The 16,290-nt window shown below is 26.7% G+C and overlaps 1 protein-coding gene across 3 annotated transcripts; it reads left to right on the forward strand.

Moving 5' to 3' along the window:
- The first annotated feature begins 2,393 nt into the window (after positions 1 to 2,393).
- Positions 2,394 to 15,062, forward strand: LOC100204892 (farnesyl pyrophosphate synthase). Of its 3 annotated transcripts, none has more exons than XM_065788412.1 (2): positions 2,394 to 2,526; positions 13,922 to 15,062. In XM_065788412.1, the coding sequence occupies exon 2, from the start codon at positions 13,941 to 13,943 to the stop codon at positions 15,000 to 15,002; it is 1,062 nt and encodes a 353-aa protein (XP_065644484.1). In that variant the 5' UTR covers positions 2,394 to 2,526; positions 13,922 to 13,940; the 3' UTR covers positions 15,003 to 15,062. The 3 variants fall into 3 exon arrangements, with proteins under 3 accessions (XP_065644484.1, XP_065644485.1, XP_065644486.1); XM_065788413.1 differs by lacking the exon at positions 2,394 to 2,526 and adding an exon at positions 2,542 to 2,575; XM_065788414.1 differs by lacking the exon at positions 2,394 to 2,526 and adding an exon at positions 3,399 to 3,481.
- The last annotated feature ends 1,228 nt before the right edge of the window (positions 15,063 to 16,290 follow it).

The following is a 16,290-nucleotide window of genomic DNA, read 5'->3' on the forward strand; positions in this document are numbered from 1 at the left end:
ATTTGATGAGCTTTCTTTTGAAATGTCCATAAAAGTTTCTTCAGATTTATCTACCATACTTGGGTTGGGATTTAAAACAATAACAATGTAAGTCTACAAATTTTTTGAAACATAAAATTAATATAATGACTTACTTTGTCTGCTCTGCATACAATTTAATTTCTTAATGTTAATATTTCATTAAAAAAAATTTTTTTAATGCATTTGCAGTAGCCTAAGCCTACTAAAATTTAAATTTTTTGAATTTATAACAATGAAAGTACACAATGCTGCCATCTATACTAAAAGTTCTTCTAAATTCGAAATTCTAAAAATTTCAAAAAAAAACTTTTGTTTTGTTTTTATATTATGTATTTATTCCGTTTCAAAAATTTTAATTTTTATTACTAAAAACTGTTGTATTATACTACTGAGGATGACAACTTTGTTGTCGAAAAACGTTTTTTGTAATAAAAATTAAAATTTTTAGAACGAAAGAAATACATAATATAAAAACAAAACAAAAGTTTTTTTGGAAATTTTTATAAAAACAGTTCTAAATAACTTCAAAAATAAAATAAGAATTAAATAATCGAAATTCTAAATTCGAAAAATCCGGAATTTGCGTTTTTGAATTCCGGATTTTTAAAATTTAAAAAATGACGGAATTTCGGAATTCCGAAATTCCGAAATCCGGATTTGGATTCACTACTTGTAAGATGCTCATGAATCCTTGTTTTTAAGTATCTGGAGGTTTCTCCGATGTAACAGGCATTACATCCAGCACAAGAAAATTTGTAAACAACATTGGGTTTGAGCAGCTTAGGAAGTGGATCTTTTATACATAAACTGTTTTGTAATTTGTTGTTAGTGAAAATTAAATTAATTATAACATCTTCACAATAATTTTTAGTGATTTTATTAATTTTAGATTTAGTAAAATTTGAGTAAAATCCTATAAATGGTATTTGAGTAAAACCCTAACATAAGACATTATAAAAGTTTATAATATCTTATGCTAGGGTTATCAATACTATTTATAACAGATGGGTTTAATTTTTTTTTTAAGAAATAATCTAATTTCAGTGTTAATTATTTTTGGTGGATATTGGTTATCTTTTTATAACAGTAGATAGATTTTTTTATGTCCTTATCAAATCCAAGCCATGTGCAGGGCAAATGATACAGGGGGAGGGCACGTGCCCTCTCCCCCACTTTTTTTCTAAAAGGTCTCTATCAATCAAACAGACTAGATTTATTAAACAACGGTCTTAATTTATACAATGGTATACATTGTTGCTGGTCAAGGAGTTATTGAGTAAAAGAAAATTGTTTCTATTAAGGCAGTTGAAGTTATTTTTGTTAATGATTGGATTTTATAACTGATTTCATGTTCGGCATGCAACTGTAACTAATTTTGACTGTGGTCTTGTTGAAAATTTTATGTAGTTTGTTCTTAATTGGAAAATGTTTGGCAACCAAGTTTAAAAAGTATTTTCCTATATATGTAGTGCTTGTACGGTTTTTTCTTTTGTTGTTGCTTTAAGTTAGGTTGGTAAGATAGATTATGTTTATAACCAGAGTTTCGTAGTGCTTCATTATAAATAGATATCTTAAACACTTCTTCGCTGCTAGAACATCCTAAAAAAAAATCCAAACATAAACAAAAATAACTGCAACTGCCTTAATAAAAACAATTATGCTTTACTCAATAACTGCTTGATTAGCAATATTGTATAGCAATCAACCATCATTTCGGATAAACCTTTAATAAAAAATCATACGTTGGTATGTTAGTGAAAATTGGATTTATATTTTTTATAATATTGGTCACTGTTAAACAAATGCAAGATTTTTTTGCACATTATTATACAAAATACATTTTATATATATATATATATATATATATATATATATATATATATATATATATATATATATATATAGATTCATTATAAATACAAATATTTTAAAGCTGTTACAAAATCCAAATTTTTTCAGTTAGCTAAGTTTTCAATACAATGCAATAAGATTAACGTTTAATTCCAACATTACAAGATCCTAATCTATCTTTTGTTCAAATCGTAGCACATTTAAATATTTTATTGAATATCTCTTGCTTATGTTTTTTCTTTGATGGTTATGGCTTCACTTTTTTTTGCCTATGACTCCATATTTAGTAACACTAGATATCTAGCCGTAAATCGGTATTTAAAAAAAAGTAATAACGATTTAGAAAATAATAATCTGTAAAAATAATAAAGTAAAAAAAAAAAAATTAAGTACGAATAACTGTTGTTCTTAATATATCGGTTAGCGTTCTTTCGACTCAAAATAAAATTTTAAAGGTGTGACAAAATGTAGACTTGGAAAGACTTTGTTAATATTTGTATTACAATAAGGAGGTTATTACTTTTTAAGTCTGCGTTTTATCAAAAGTTCAAAATTTAAATTAAAATTATCCGAATATAAATCTAATCTAATATATCATTGGCTATATTGTTATATCGTAATAATTTACAAGAAAAGTTAACCTTAAAGCTTCTGGTAAATATACATATATAACTTGAGTAATACATAAGTAAATCTATATTATGTAAGTGTCTAAGTAATATTTAAAATATTGAAGTCGAAATCAAAAAAGCTGAATAATTTTATAATTATGTTATTAAAAAATGCGAAATTAAAGAAACATTTCAAAAATCTGATATAACACGTGAGCGAAAAGTGAAATTGATGATTTTATAAATTCTGAAAAATAATTCAACTCTAATTATTTTAATGTATCTATGAACATTAATTTGGATTATCGTTTTGAGTTTGGAAATAGCACTTTAAAACTGGCAACTTTTACCTAAAATTGATCAACTTTGGGTCAAAAATCTTTTTAGCCTTTGTGTATTAAAATACCATGAAATTTTTAAACAAAAACTTAAATTTTTAAGATAGATCAATTTAATGAAACATTGTTTTGCTAAATGTGCAACTTTTTATACTTCAACTTTAACTTATTATTAAGTAAAACGTTAAAAGTTAAAGTAGACCAATAAATATGTAATTATTATGAACAGTAAAGGAAGAAAAATAATTCTAAGGGTTTGCAAAAAAACAAGTCTTGACAAAAATTGGTATGATATGATATCAAATTTAACTTTAAATACAAATAAAACTAAAAAAAAAATTATTTTAAAAAACATGTAGATTATATTATTTTGTATCAAAAATTCTTTTGATTGGTTTTAAGGCATTATGTTTCTATGTGCTAATATCTATTTAACAAATTAGTTTTTTTTGCCAAACACAGATTTTTGGTGTAAAATGGGTGAGTAACATAAGATGAAGCTTGTACTCCGCAGCACAAATTATTTATTTGTGACATGAAATTAGTGAGTAATTATTAATTAATTTTTACTTCCTAAAAGTATAGGATGAATAATTTGAAAGAATAAATAGTCCTCGAATATGAAATAATACTTACAAATGAAGTTGAGGCAAAAACAAGGTAGGTGGCACATTTAAAAAAATTGCCAAATGAAAAGTTTAAATTATTATTAACACTAACCTTTATAAGCAAATTTATCTGTAGAGAATAAGGTTTGTAGGTTATGAGATGATCTTTAGTGATAGTGATAATCTGTAGTAATGTAAAATTAATTAGTAAGCTCAGTCAGGCAAGTTTGATAGTTCCTCTAACATATTGCCTGAAATGTGGAGGTCTACCTTAGTAAATGACTGGCTGATATTTGACCAGGGCTTGGGCTGGTTTTGATAAACAAATTTTATGCTTGAATTATGTTGCATAAATATTGATTGTGTTTAAAAATTTTATCTTGAATTAAATTTTACCTAAATTTTGTATATAATTTCATTTATAAATATGTTATTGTATCCTAGCCCCAGCAAATAATATCTTCTATTTCTATTCTAGTGTTAACATCTTTGCAAAACAGATTACCTTGATGTCCTGATACTGATGAATAATCAGTTGATGGGTGAAAATAAGGGAGGGATAAAATAAACGGGTAGAATTCAGGGGTGTGTCTAGGGAATGTCTGGTACTGTTGGGCGTACCCAAAAAAATTAAATCAAATTTTCCAAATTGAATATCTTGTTGAAAAAAAAAGTTTTTTTTTATTATGTATAGCAATCATATTATAACAATAATATATAAATCGTTTTGAATTATAAAAAAATTCAAAATTATTATTTCACTTAAAATAAATTTTGGACTTCTCTTTTTACATACCCCTGAATAAAATTTTTTTTTCAATTTTTATTGTTTAACTATCATCAGGAAGCAAATACAATTAGTAACAACAAGTATACATTGAAATATATCAATGGACATCCCCAATTTTATTACATAAGACTGTGTATCTTTTTAATAAGTTACATTTTAAATTATAAACAAGGAAAAAAAAAGTTTAAAATATAAAAAATTAAGTTCGGACTTTGCTTTGTACATACACCCTGCTCAATTTGTGTTTACTTTAACATTTTTAAAAGTTGAAATTTAGCCACAGTTTAAAGAAAATGAAAATCAAAATAATAATGAGTTTGCCGTTTTTTTTATAGAACTTTTAAAAATTTAAGAATAAATAATAAATTAAAAAATGATAGTATAACTATATTCTTTATATATATTTCAGATCGCTATCAACAAGAATCTCTTTAGTTATCACTGGAAATAATTCTATAGTGATTTATTTATTGAACTATACTTAACTTCAGATTTTTATTCCAAACACGTGACTTTTCAGCCTATTTTTTGTAGTAATAGAAGTGCTTTATCTTGTTTTGCCATCATCAGTATCACAAAATTCTTTGGATACAAGAAAGAAAGACAGAGACTAGTACAAGAAGAAATTATTTATGATTGCAGTGATAAAAACTCCTTTTTGTTCTTGGAAAATCAATTATTTGTGGAAAAAAACTAGAGTATCTATATCCAGCTTTTCGATTTAAGTATATTTATTATTGTAGCTAAGTTGTTTATCTCCATTAAATAACTCTCTTTGAGAATTATGAGTCATATCTACCTTTTTGTTGTAAAGGGTTTTTAAATGATTTTCCGCCCATTTTCAACAGAACAATTATGTTTTCTTTGTACTGAAAAAAAAATTGGACAAAACTTTTAACTTATGTGGATAGATAACTTCTAATGACTTTTTAAAGGATTTAATGGTGCTTTTAGTGCAAAAGAATGCTTTTTATATATCAAATACATTTTTATATATCACAAAATGAGCTGAAAATGTTTTGCAGGCAAGAAATTACAGACAAAATAGAAAAATCAATAAGTCCAAGTATTTTTCTATTATTGCTGATGTAACATCAGGCAGTTTAAATTTCTTTAGTTATTTGTTTTGTTAATTCTAATTTTGACATGAAGAAAAATATTTTTAAATCTATACATTGTTCAAATGGTGTTACTGGTGAGGGTTTATTTATTATTTTACTAAAAGCTGTTTTTAATTTTTCTTTGGTTATTATGACTTGTGAAATCATGGCTTAGATACTTTTCAAGAGCTCTTTATTCCTGTAGTTTACTGTCTTAAAGAAATGTCTTGTAAGAAATCGTGCAACCTCTACTACTGAGCTATTACTCCTTCTGAATCCTTTTCAAATTGTTTTTATATTGGCAATCATTATTCCTCAAATGGTCTCATTAAGTTCAACATAAGATTCGATGATGCAACTTTAAAGTGTTATAAAGCACCAGTCTTATAGTTTATTCTTTTTAATCTTTAGTTTCTTTAAAAATTATTACATAAAACTCAGTATTCTTGTTATATTATTTGAAAAGGCCACATCATATCCTTTAGTGACTTTTAAATGACAGACTTTTATATAACAAATTCTTTACCAAAAGCTTTATTAAGCTTATTAATCCCAAACTAAAATCTTTATTAGGTGAGCTTGATCTGTTGAAAGCATGCTGGTTAAATTTTAAAAATGACCTCCTTTCTTATATTACTGAAACATTACAAGCAACTAGTTTTCCTTGATTTGAAAACTTCAACACTTTTATTTACTTATTTCTACCTTACCCTTAACTTCTTATAAATTATAGCTAACCTTTTCTTCACTTTGAAAGTTTATAAGAAAATGGTAAGAATTAGTTGCAAAGCAAAATAGTGGAAAAAGTTTTAATGCTTTAGCTTAAAGTATTATTTAAAAAAATGTCTTCGCTACCATTTTGGGAGGTCAAAACAGCAGTTTTAGTTATTTCGGAAGGTCGTTGACCTTCCGAAATAACTAAAACTGCTATTTTGACCTCCCAAAATGCTAATATGCTCCCAAATTAAACTTGCTGGTCATGGTTGACCGGTTGAAAAAATATAAGATTTTTGAAAAATGTTTGACAAATAATCAGGATGTAATTTGCAAAAACCATATACTAAAATTTCATGAAACCATTTAAATTTTGAAAAAGTGTTAATTGTTTACAATATACTTTGTTGAAGAATATTGTATATGATATAAACTATAGGCCGGGTGAATAAAAAGAAGCAATTGCTTTTACTCAGTAATTGCTCAGCATTACGTGAATAAAAATTGTAGGGGTCAAATGATCAAATTTTTATTTACATGAAGCTGAACAATTACTCAGTATTTTTGGAGTAAATTGCTCGACTTTACGTGAATAAAAATTTGAGCGGTTGCTTATATTTTAAATCAAGTAAAGCTGAGCATTTATTCCTAAAACGCTGAGTGAAAGCAATTGCTTTTTTTTATTCACCCGGCCTTAGATCTATTAATTTTTTTGCTTCACTTATTTAGATTAGCTGGTGGTGAAAATCCTCTTTTCATAAATGATAGAATTTCTTATTTTAATATTTTAATAAAAATATTCAATACATTATTTTAATAATGATATAATAATATATAATAATAGACCTTTTCGTAATTAAGCAGCAATTATGAATCACGTGGTATAATGTTTTTATTGGGAGGGCAAAATTGTAAACAAATTAAGCAAAATTGTAAACATTAAGCTTGCTTATCTGATTTTTTATTGTTTATTTAAAATCAAATAGTTTATTTTAAAATATGACGTGTTTTGACATGCTACTTAAAAGTTATGACACTTTTTTAAGTTTACCTGTCAAAGCAGCTGTTAGTTTTTTAGCTGTTCATGGGTTAAGTACAACTGGATGTAAAGTTGAGCTTGTTGCCAGAGCATTTACTGCAATGGAATTAAATATAGATGTTAATGAGACAGTTGAAGAACAGGAGAAAAAATTTATCTTATAACAATCTTATTCGGAAAAACTTACAGCTTTAGATCTAATTGACCCAAACTCTGTACCTATGGAAAACAGAAAAGAGTTAGTAGCTGAGTGGCCTAATATAACTATGGGAAACATTTTTTCGTATATCCTGAAAAAAAAAGCTTTAATTTGGAATATATTGGCAAGTACAAGGGCCAAAAAGCATTTTTATTTTTTGATAGTGGTTTTGTAGGCCCTATTATGGACTTGAGTTTTAAAAAAGATATTTTTTTTGTATTTTCTGAAGCTTGTGGTTTGCAAAAAATCAAGAAAAAAAGAAAACTTTGGATTGCCTTTAGTAAGTGTGACTTTCTGCTTGGTGTTTGTGCATGGCTGGAGCTTTCAAAGTTTGCAACCATATCATTGCCATCCTTTATAAAATAGAGTATGCTAACAACAAAGTTTGGTGTAATCCAACATGTACTGAAAACGTATGTGTCTGGAATAAATTCTCTCAAAAAGATATCAAACTATGTTTAATAACTAACCTAGTTATTAGAAAAAGAAGAGCAAATAATATACATAGCAAAAAGTGTGAATATTGAGATAAAGAGCAAATGGTATACAATTAATGAAACAAATGGTATACATAATAAGGAAAAAACATGAATGAAAGCACTGCAAGAATTTGATCCAAAAATAGAAAGTCATTGTGATTTTAATGAACATTCATTTAAAACTTTTTTAAACAACATTTATATTCAAGCCTTCTTCTGTAATATTCAAATCAAAAGTTACAATATTTAATAAAATATTGAAAGTATTCCTGATCTCGAGGTTTTCTTTTAAAATATTTTCTGACCATCCTAATGCTGATAAGACAACTTTATGCAAAATATTTTTAGAAAAAATGGTATTGACAAATAAAACAATTAAATATATAGAATATAACACAAGAGATTAACCCAAAAGCAATATCTGGTTTCAAATGAGAAAGGGGAGGATAACTGCATCCAAACATCACAATATATATACCAAAGTTAACACTCTTTCTAGAAATACCAGTTCTGAAAAGCTTAAAACAACTCCTCTTGTTGCTGATATTTTATACCCTCATAAAAATAATATTGTTACTGCTTTTATCAAATGGGGAATGGAACACGAGCAAGATGCTATAAAAAATTCTATGCAGAGCATGTATTAAAACACACTGATTTGAGAGTTGAAAAATGTGGTCTCTATTTTTAATGAAAGACTGTATCTTGCTTGTTCTCCAGATGGATTTATAGTATGCAAATGCCATGGAAGGGTGTGTTTGGAAGTTAAATTAAGAGGGAGCTAGTGATTGTAACTTTTTTACAATAAAAAATGATGAAATAGCATTAGATAAAAGTCATAAATATTACACTCAAATCAATTTCCAAATGGCTATCACAAATTGCAAGTCAGCATAATTTATTGTTTGGACACATAAGGACATATATGTTGAACTAGTCAAATTTGATCAAGAGTTCTGAGATAAGGTGAAAACAAATTTAGATATTTTTTTCAAAATATGTTTCTCCAGCATTATTACTATTAGAACCTATAACATTCAGTGGAAAATGTGACAAGTTGGTTCTTAAAGAGCCAGAAATCAGTGCTAATGAATTTAGCCAATATAGCAGTATTCAGTGTGAAATATGTTGTGCTTGGTTTCACTGTTCTTGTCAAAATTTAAAAAAGGAGGATTATGAATTATTAGCAGATCAAGACTGGATTTGTTACATGTGCTCCATGTCTCTTTTGTGTTAAGTTTAATACTTCAATAGTATGTCTTTATATGTGTTATATGTTTATATCAAATCAATCAGTACATCAAATTCTTTCTTATCAGTCATTATATTTAATTCCTTTATCTAAAACATATATGCTTTTAGATTAATATAATCATTTTTTAATTTTTTTTTACAAAAAATTGTTTCTTGAAAATTTTTTTTTGTATTTTAAAAAGATTTTAAAATCAAAAAACTGGGTTGAAATTTTTAATTTGTAGTAAATAGACATGCTTTTAAAAAGATTTTAAAATCAAAAAACTGGGTTGAAATTTTTAATTTGTAGTAAATAGACATGCTTTTAAAAAGATTTTAAAATCAAAAAACTGGGTTGAAATTTTTAATTTGTAGTCAATTTGTAGTAAATTCCCAGTTTTTAGATAAAGCAACTACTTATTTCTTTGCATATCTTTCAGCCCTTTTTTATTATAGCAGTGGTTGTTGCAATGAGGGGAATGGGGAAGGTTTTAGGCGAGGGGTTTTCCCCCCATCCTCCGCAAAAAAAACTTTTAAGTTTCATTGATTTAAATTCATTTTTAATAATAATGACCTAAAGTTTTAAGAGAAAGTAAACAGTAGTTTAAAAAGAAAAAAAATTAAATTTCTTATAATCATAGAGAAACATTATATTGTTTTATAAAAACGTTATATTATATTATAAAAGAAAAAAATATGTAGCAAATAAAACTTTTTTATTAAAGATTATTTAGAAACTAATGGTTTTTTAAAGTTTGATATAGCAGCACATACACGCAGTATATTATTCATGATTGGTAGATATAATAATGGCTGTGTTATTTTTAAAATACGTAAGTGTTTTATCCTTTTTATTGCCTGCTCTACATAAATGCGTACATTAGCTATGTTTGATGTTTCTTGAACTTTTTCTTTTAACATTTGCATTCCTTTAGAAGCACTTGGAGGTATACAAAGTGTACACTGTTTAAATGCAAGATCTTAAAGCCACAATCTGCCATAACTGTTTAAATGCAAGATTTTAAAGCTAACGAAAATTTGACTGTTGCATGATGCTTATATTCATTCCACATACAAGCTTGAACATCAAGGGCACTTGATTTTTCAAAAAATATTTCTCATTTTTGGATACAGTCTTTTAAAACAGTTTGGCATAGTTGCCCGTATTGTGCTGCGGGAAGGCCACAAAATCAAGCTCTATAACTCTTTAGATAATAATAACCCATGTAATAATAATTGAGAAACAGTTCCAGCAGATATACAAAAGCGAAAGGCTAAATCTTCAATCAAAAGACCCAGGCGTAACCTTATCATAACTTATAGAAATTCCTGTTCCAGTGAGATTTTTCTTTTTGGTTCACTCTTTCTCATAGGAAATAAGTTTTTGTCAATATCATAATCTTGTGATAGGATTAATTGTTTGACAGATTCGACACTAGACAGAGTTTTTCGTAATCGGTTGGTTTTTTTATTTCCATCCCAAAGTAAAGCTGTAAAAGTAGATACATCTAAATCCCTATTAATATGACAAAACTGTAAAGCAGTATACATTGTTAATGGTGTAAACCCTGGCCACTGTAACCTGCTTTGATCTCGAACAAGATTGAATTTTTGGTGTCTATTTTTTCGGGAAGGGTGGAGATGTAGTTTAAATTTCTCTTAACTTATATATAAATTGTATTAATGTGAGTAAATGCATATAACTTGAAATTCTACACCTAATTTGTTTTATTATTTACTTGTTTGTTTTTATGTTTATAAAAGGTTTGTTTACATTTTTGCCCTCCCGAGAAAAACATTGCGTCGGGTGGTTCATAATAGCCTCTTAATTCCGAAATCATCTATTACTGTATTTAACTAGGAACATTTTCCCTTGCAACTGTACTTAGTCATCTTTTTTTTTTTTTTTAATATTTTTATTTATTTTCTGGTAAGTTTTTGCTGCAAATTGCAATGGATGAATGATTTACTATTACTAAATGGGCGTTTGCGCCCAATTAGTAATAATAATGTTTTTCTACAATAGGAATCTTAAATACATACATACATACATACATACATACATACATACATACATACATACATACATACAAGCATATATATATATATATATATATATATATATATATATATATATATATATATATATATATATATATATATATATATATATATATATATATATATATATATATAAATATATATATATATATATATATATATATATATATATATATATATATATATATATATATATATGTATGTAGGTAGGTATTTAATATTTCTATTGTAGAAAAACATTATAGATATTTTTACTATATATATATATATATATATATATATATATATATATATATATATATATATATATATATATATATATATATATATATATATATATATATATATATATATATATATATATATATATGTATATGTATATATATATATATATATATATATATATATATATATATATATATATATATATATATATATATATATATATATATATATATAGATAGTAAAAATCTCGTTTTATGTAACTTTAGTGATTTTACAGTAGTGTTTCATAAAGCGATTGACTAGTTAGTAATCAATTTAAATAGTATTAGCGCAGGAGAGTTAATAACATTAATATTAACAATTAACAGCAGTTTTTAAAACGATCAGCACAGAAAGCACAGAAATACAGAAGCACAGAAATATAATGTGCAATCGCTTTTCTTCTTTAACGTCGTTAACTTTAAAGATTGAAATTCTTATTTTATTATTATTTGAAATTGTTGAATGTAATTTTTTTTTTTTTTTCATTTTTGTTTTCTTTTTTTTTTTTTTTTCGTAGCTTTACATCCAAAGCCATTTGCGAAGTTATTGCGATGAATAAATTGTTTTTAAATAAATTTAAAATTATCCATTGTGCGTTGGCATATTTTTTGGCACATTAGCGCGTTGGCACAATTTCTATTATTTTATAGAATCAACACATCAAAATAGTGGCGACTAAAAGAAAGACAAATGACACTCACTTTTAACACAAGCAGGTTGGATTTAAAACCACCTGTTGAAAAGAAAAAATTCTACAATAAAAATTTTATTAACTTATATTTAAAAATACATTTTTACTACTAACATCGTTTTATGTAAAATAACTTATTGTTATTGGAGCATTTCATAAAACAATTTCTTTTACTGTTAAATGTTCAGTTAACATTTTTTTAATATTTAAAAAGATTGTTTCGATAAAAAATTCAACGATAAATTATTTGTATAAGGTTATCAAACTTCCCTTTGTAAATTGAATGAAAATCTAAGCGCGCAAGAATTTTTCAAAACTATTAACATTATCTGGTACTTATAACATTTTTTATTGACAAGTTTCCATTTTAAAAGTGGTTGATTTTATTTAAAATTGTTATTTTAAAAGGAATACGTGTTTGTTAATTTTCAAACATTAAGTTATTTTTGTATTTATAAAGTTCATTTATGAGGAACTAATACAAAGATAAAAATTTAAACAAAGAAAAAAATTTGACCGTCCAAAAAAAACAATTGATCGTCAACTCCATGTGTTAGCCGGTCGAATTGACTTCTAGCCTTCAACTTCTTATTTTCCACGCTGACCCCCCTCTAGAATTGGTTCTTCTATAAATTGTTTATTGCTTTTTTTTTTCTTCTGTTTTTCATCCTCACTAATATATTTAGGTATGCAATTTGTTTTTCGGACCTTTTTTTTATATACATATTGATATATAAATTTTTGATTTAAGATATTTTGATATAAGATATTTTGATATAAGAGATTTTACCAATTTATTATTTATTTTAATGGTTTCTATGTTTTTAATCTATACAGCCAATAACTCTGCCAATGATTTAACCAATGACACTGCCTAATCCAGCCACTTATCCTACCACTAACCCAGACACTAACCCATATAATACATTTTAAAATTTAACCCATATAATACGTTTAAAAATTATAACAGTTGAAATAAATTAAATTGCCGTTGTTTATGACAAAACCTTTTATCTTAAGGTAACTTTCCTAATCTTTGAGAAAGTGAATTTTTAATTTAAAATGAAGGCTTTACAATTCTATCTTTAATGAAATATAAAATTGTATTTATATTTAAGTAAATGTAAGGAGCGTAACAATGTTTATGATATGTATGTTTTAATACTTTTTGCTATTAAAATTGTTTAAAATCGTTTTAAAATTGTTTAAAATCTTGTGTCGGCAGGTTTGGATTATTGATTCTTAAAAAGTAGTTAGATCATATTGGTATTCTTGAATGTTCAAATGTTTTATAACATTTCCATATTACTTCTAATTTATAATATATTGCAAATGTGAAATGTTTTATTTTGCAGTATAAAGTAGTTTAAACTGCAAATGAAGAGCGTTGAATCAAAAAATAAAACTTCAATATACATTAATTGACTTACAAAAATGTGTTAGTAGAAAACGATAGCGATAGAAATCATTATTTATCGATTAATACAAAAAGTTTAGCAAAATTCAAGTTAATTACATCTGAAATCTTGTTTTTGATATGTTTCCCAGCCGGCATTTGGTCCTTAAAAGACGTCTTTTGAACGTTCATAAGACGTCTTTTTAGCACTGAATGCCGGCTGAGTTATAAGTGATTACATCCTGTTAACACGTAACGTTAACACGGGTGTAACACTACGTGTTAACAAGATGTAGCCACCATATCGTCTAAACAATGGCACCAATCAGTTTTGTTGATAGTTAAACAAAAAACATTTTGATTCAACACACTTTAAACATTTTAACTGAAAAAAATTTTATATGATGAAACTATAATAAGTAAAAAATGAATATAGAAAAATAAATCTTTTTTTATTAAGTATTAGTAGAATAAATAAATAATATGAAATTGCTGCATATTAATATATGTATTTTTTAAATAGATCTGTTTAAATTGAAGAAATGGATCAAACTTCTTACGATCTTAGTTCAAGAATTTTAGTATACCAAGAAAAGTTTGACTTAATATTCGAAAATATCATCAAGGAACTAGTTGAAATCGATGCACAAAATCCACAAATTACAGAGGCAGCACATTCTCTTCGTGATGCATTAAGTTATAACGCTTTTGACGGGAAAAAGTCACGAGGGATGATGGTGATATGTTCTTTAGACTTTCTCAAAAATGGTAACGTTACGAATTCTGAAGTTGATAAAGCGCTTTGTCTGGGGTGGTGTGTTGAAATCCTTCAAGCTGTTTTTCTTGTTGCTGACGATATTATGGATCGCTCAGAAATTCGTCGTGGAAAACCTTGTTGGTATAAAAAATGTGGGCTAAGAGCAATTAATGACACTTACCTAATGGAGCAATGTATCTATGCATTAATTGACAAACATTTTATGAACGAACCATATTTAGTGGATTTATATAAATCTTTTCATAGAATAACATATTTAACTGCTATGGGTCAAGAACTTGATATGCTTGCTTCAGAACCAAACGGAAATTTTACTATTCGCAATTTCACTGAAGATAAATACAAATCCATTGTCAAGTATAAGACGGCTTATTACTCATTTTACTTGCCTGTTTCTTTGGGTATGATTCTCGCTAATATAAAAGATATGAAAATGTATGCAGAAGTAGAAAATATTTTAATGAAATTAGGTGAGCTTTTTCAAATTCAAGACGACTACTTGGATTGCTATGGTGATCCAGCAAAGATCGGAAAGGTTGGGCGGGATATTGAAGATGGCAAATGTTCCTGGTTAATAGTGCAGGCTCTGACACTTGCTTCCACCGAAGAGTTATTACTTTTAGAGTCTAATTATGGAAATGAAAATCCAACCTGTGTAAAAATCGTAAAAGATTTATATGTAAAACTGGGTTTGAAAGAAGTTTTTAAAAAATTTGAGGAAGAATGTTACACCGAGTTGTTAATGTTAATTAATAAATATGAAAATGATTTTCCTAAAGGTTTATTTTTAATATTACTTCAAAAGATTTACAAACGTGATAAGTAATATCTTTAGTTATAGAATTAGAAATATATCATTTAAAAATGAATAAATTTACTCAATATCCTATGTAGTTTTCCTTTAAGAGTATAAGAGCCTTGAGTGTAGAATCTGCAACGTTGTATTAACCAATCTATTTTCTTAGCGGACAATCGCAAACTTACCAGTTGAGTTAGGGGTCCGTGTTAGACGTCTTCGGATACGTCTAACACGGACCCCTAACTCAACTGGTAAAATGCTTTTTCAAGTTACAATCATTATGGCAATTAATAATATATATAGTGTCGTTACGGCAGGTAGATACTAACGGTAGCGCTCACAGTTCAGCACGCCGTACCTGAAGATAACAAATACTGTACAGTTCGCGCTACATAAGTGGTAATCACTGTTCAGTATTTCTCACCTGCTATGTACTGAATACTTAACTCAGGTACCGTGTACTTATAGCGAAAAAATCGTTTTTAAACAAAATCTTTGTTTTAAATTTTTTTTATCTTTTTAAAGTTATTAGTTACAATTAATTTTGTAACATGAATTAGGATACTAAATAACTTAACTCGTAATGTCTTTAACAGGCCATTAGCAATCGGGAGGTCAGTAGGGGCATTTGCCACCCCCACCCCTTAAATAATTTTTTAAATAAATAGTTTTGATTAAAATTGACTAAAAAAGAAGAAAAAAAAAGATCCTTAAAACTATTTCGGAGCCCCTTAATCCAGTTATTGTTATTTAATAATAACAATATTAATAAGCAAACTCATTCGAGTAAAGAAAAGTGGGGTACCATAATACAATTGGGGCATCATAAATACAACACATAATATATATATCGTAATACATCATAAAAGCACCGTAAGAATTACGAACATCACTTGTAATAAAACAACTACAAGAGCTATTTGCAAAGAAAGCAAATATTAGATTGTTAAAATGTGGCGAAAATGTCAATTTCAGCTTACAGCACACAAAGTCAATCTTTGCCGTCCTCGAAACTACTTTTTGAGAGAAAAATCTAGTCATTAGATTAAGCAGTTGTTGTACCTAATCCGTCATGTGCTGCTTTTATACTAGTCACGAAACATCAGGTCTTTAATAACACATAAAATATCTGGACCAGAAGTAACTTTCACGATTTGTTGATATTTTTAATGTAACATGCCATTAACAATTACAAACATGTCCCTTTGCTTTTTAAAGTTTGTTTTTAAATCAAAATTTTTACTTCCTTCCAAATATTCTGGAAAATTCCTGATAACAAATACTTCTTAATATCATAGCTGTTTGGTTGTTTAAT

Source organism: Hydra vulgaris, chromosome 01, assembly GCF_038396675.1.
Source record: "Hydra vulgaris chromosome 01, alternate assembly HydraT2T_AEP".
NCBI lineage: Eukaryota > Metazoa > Cnidaria > Hydrozoa > Anthoathecata > Hydridae > Hydra > Hydra vulgaris.

Bases quoted from the DNA above. Each gene is read 5' to 3' on its own strand.
- LOC100204892 (XM_065788412.1), top strand. From the start codon at position 13,941: ATGGATCAAACTTCTTACGATCTTAGTTCAAGAATTTTAGTATACCAA.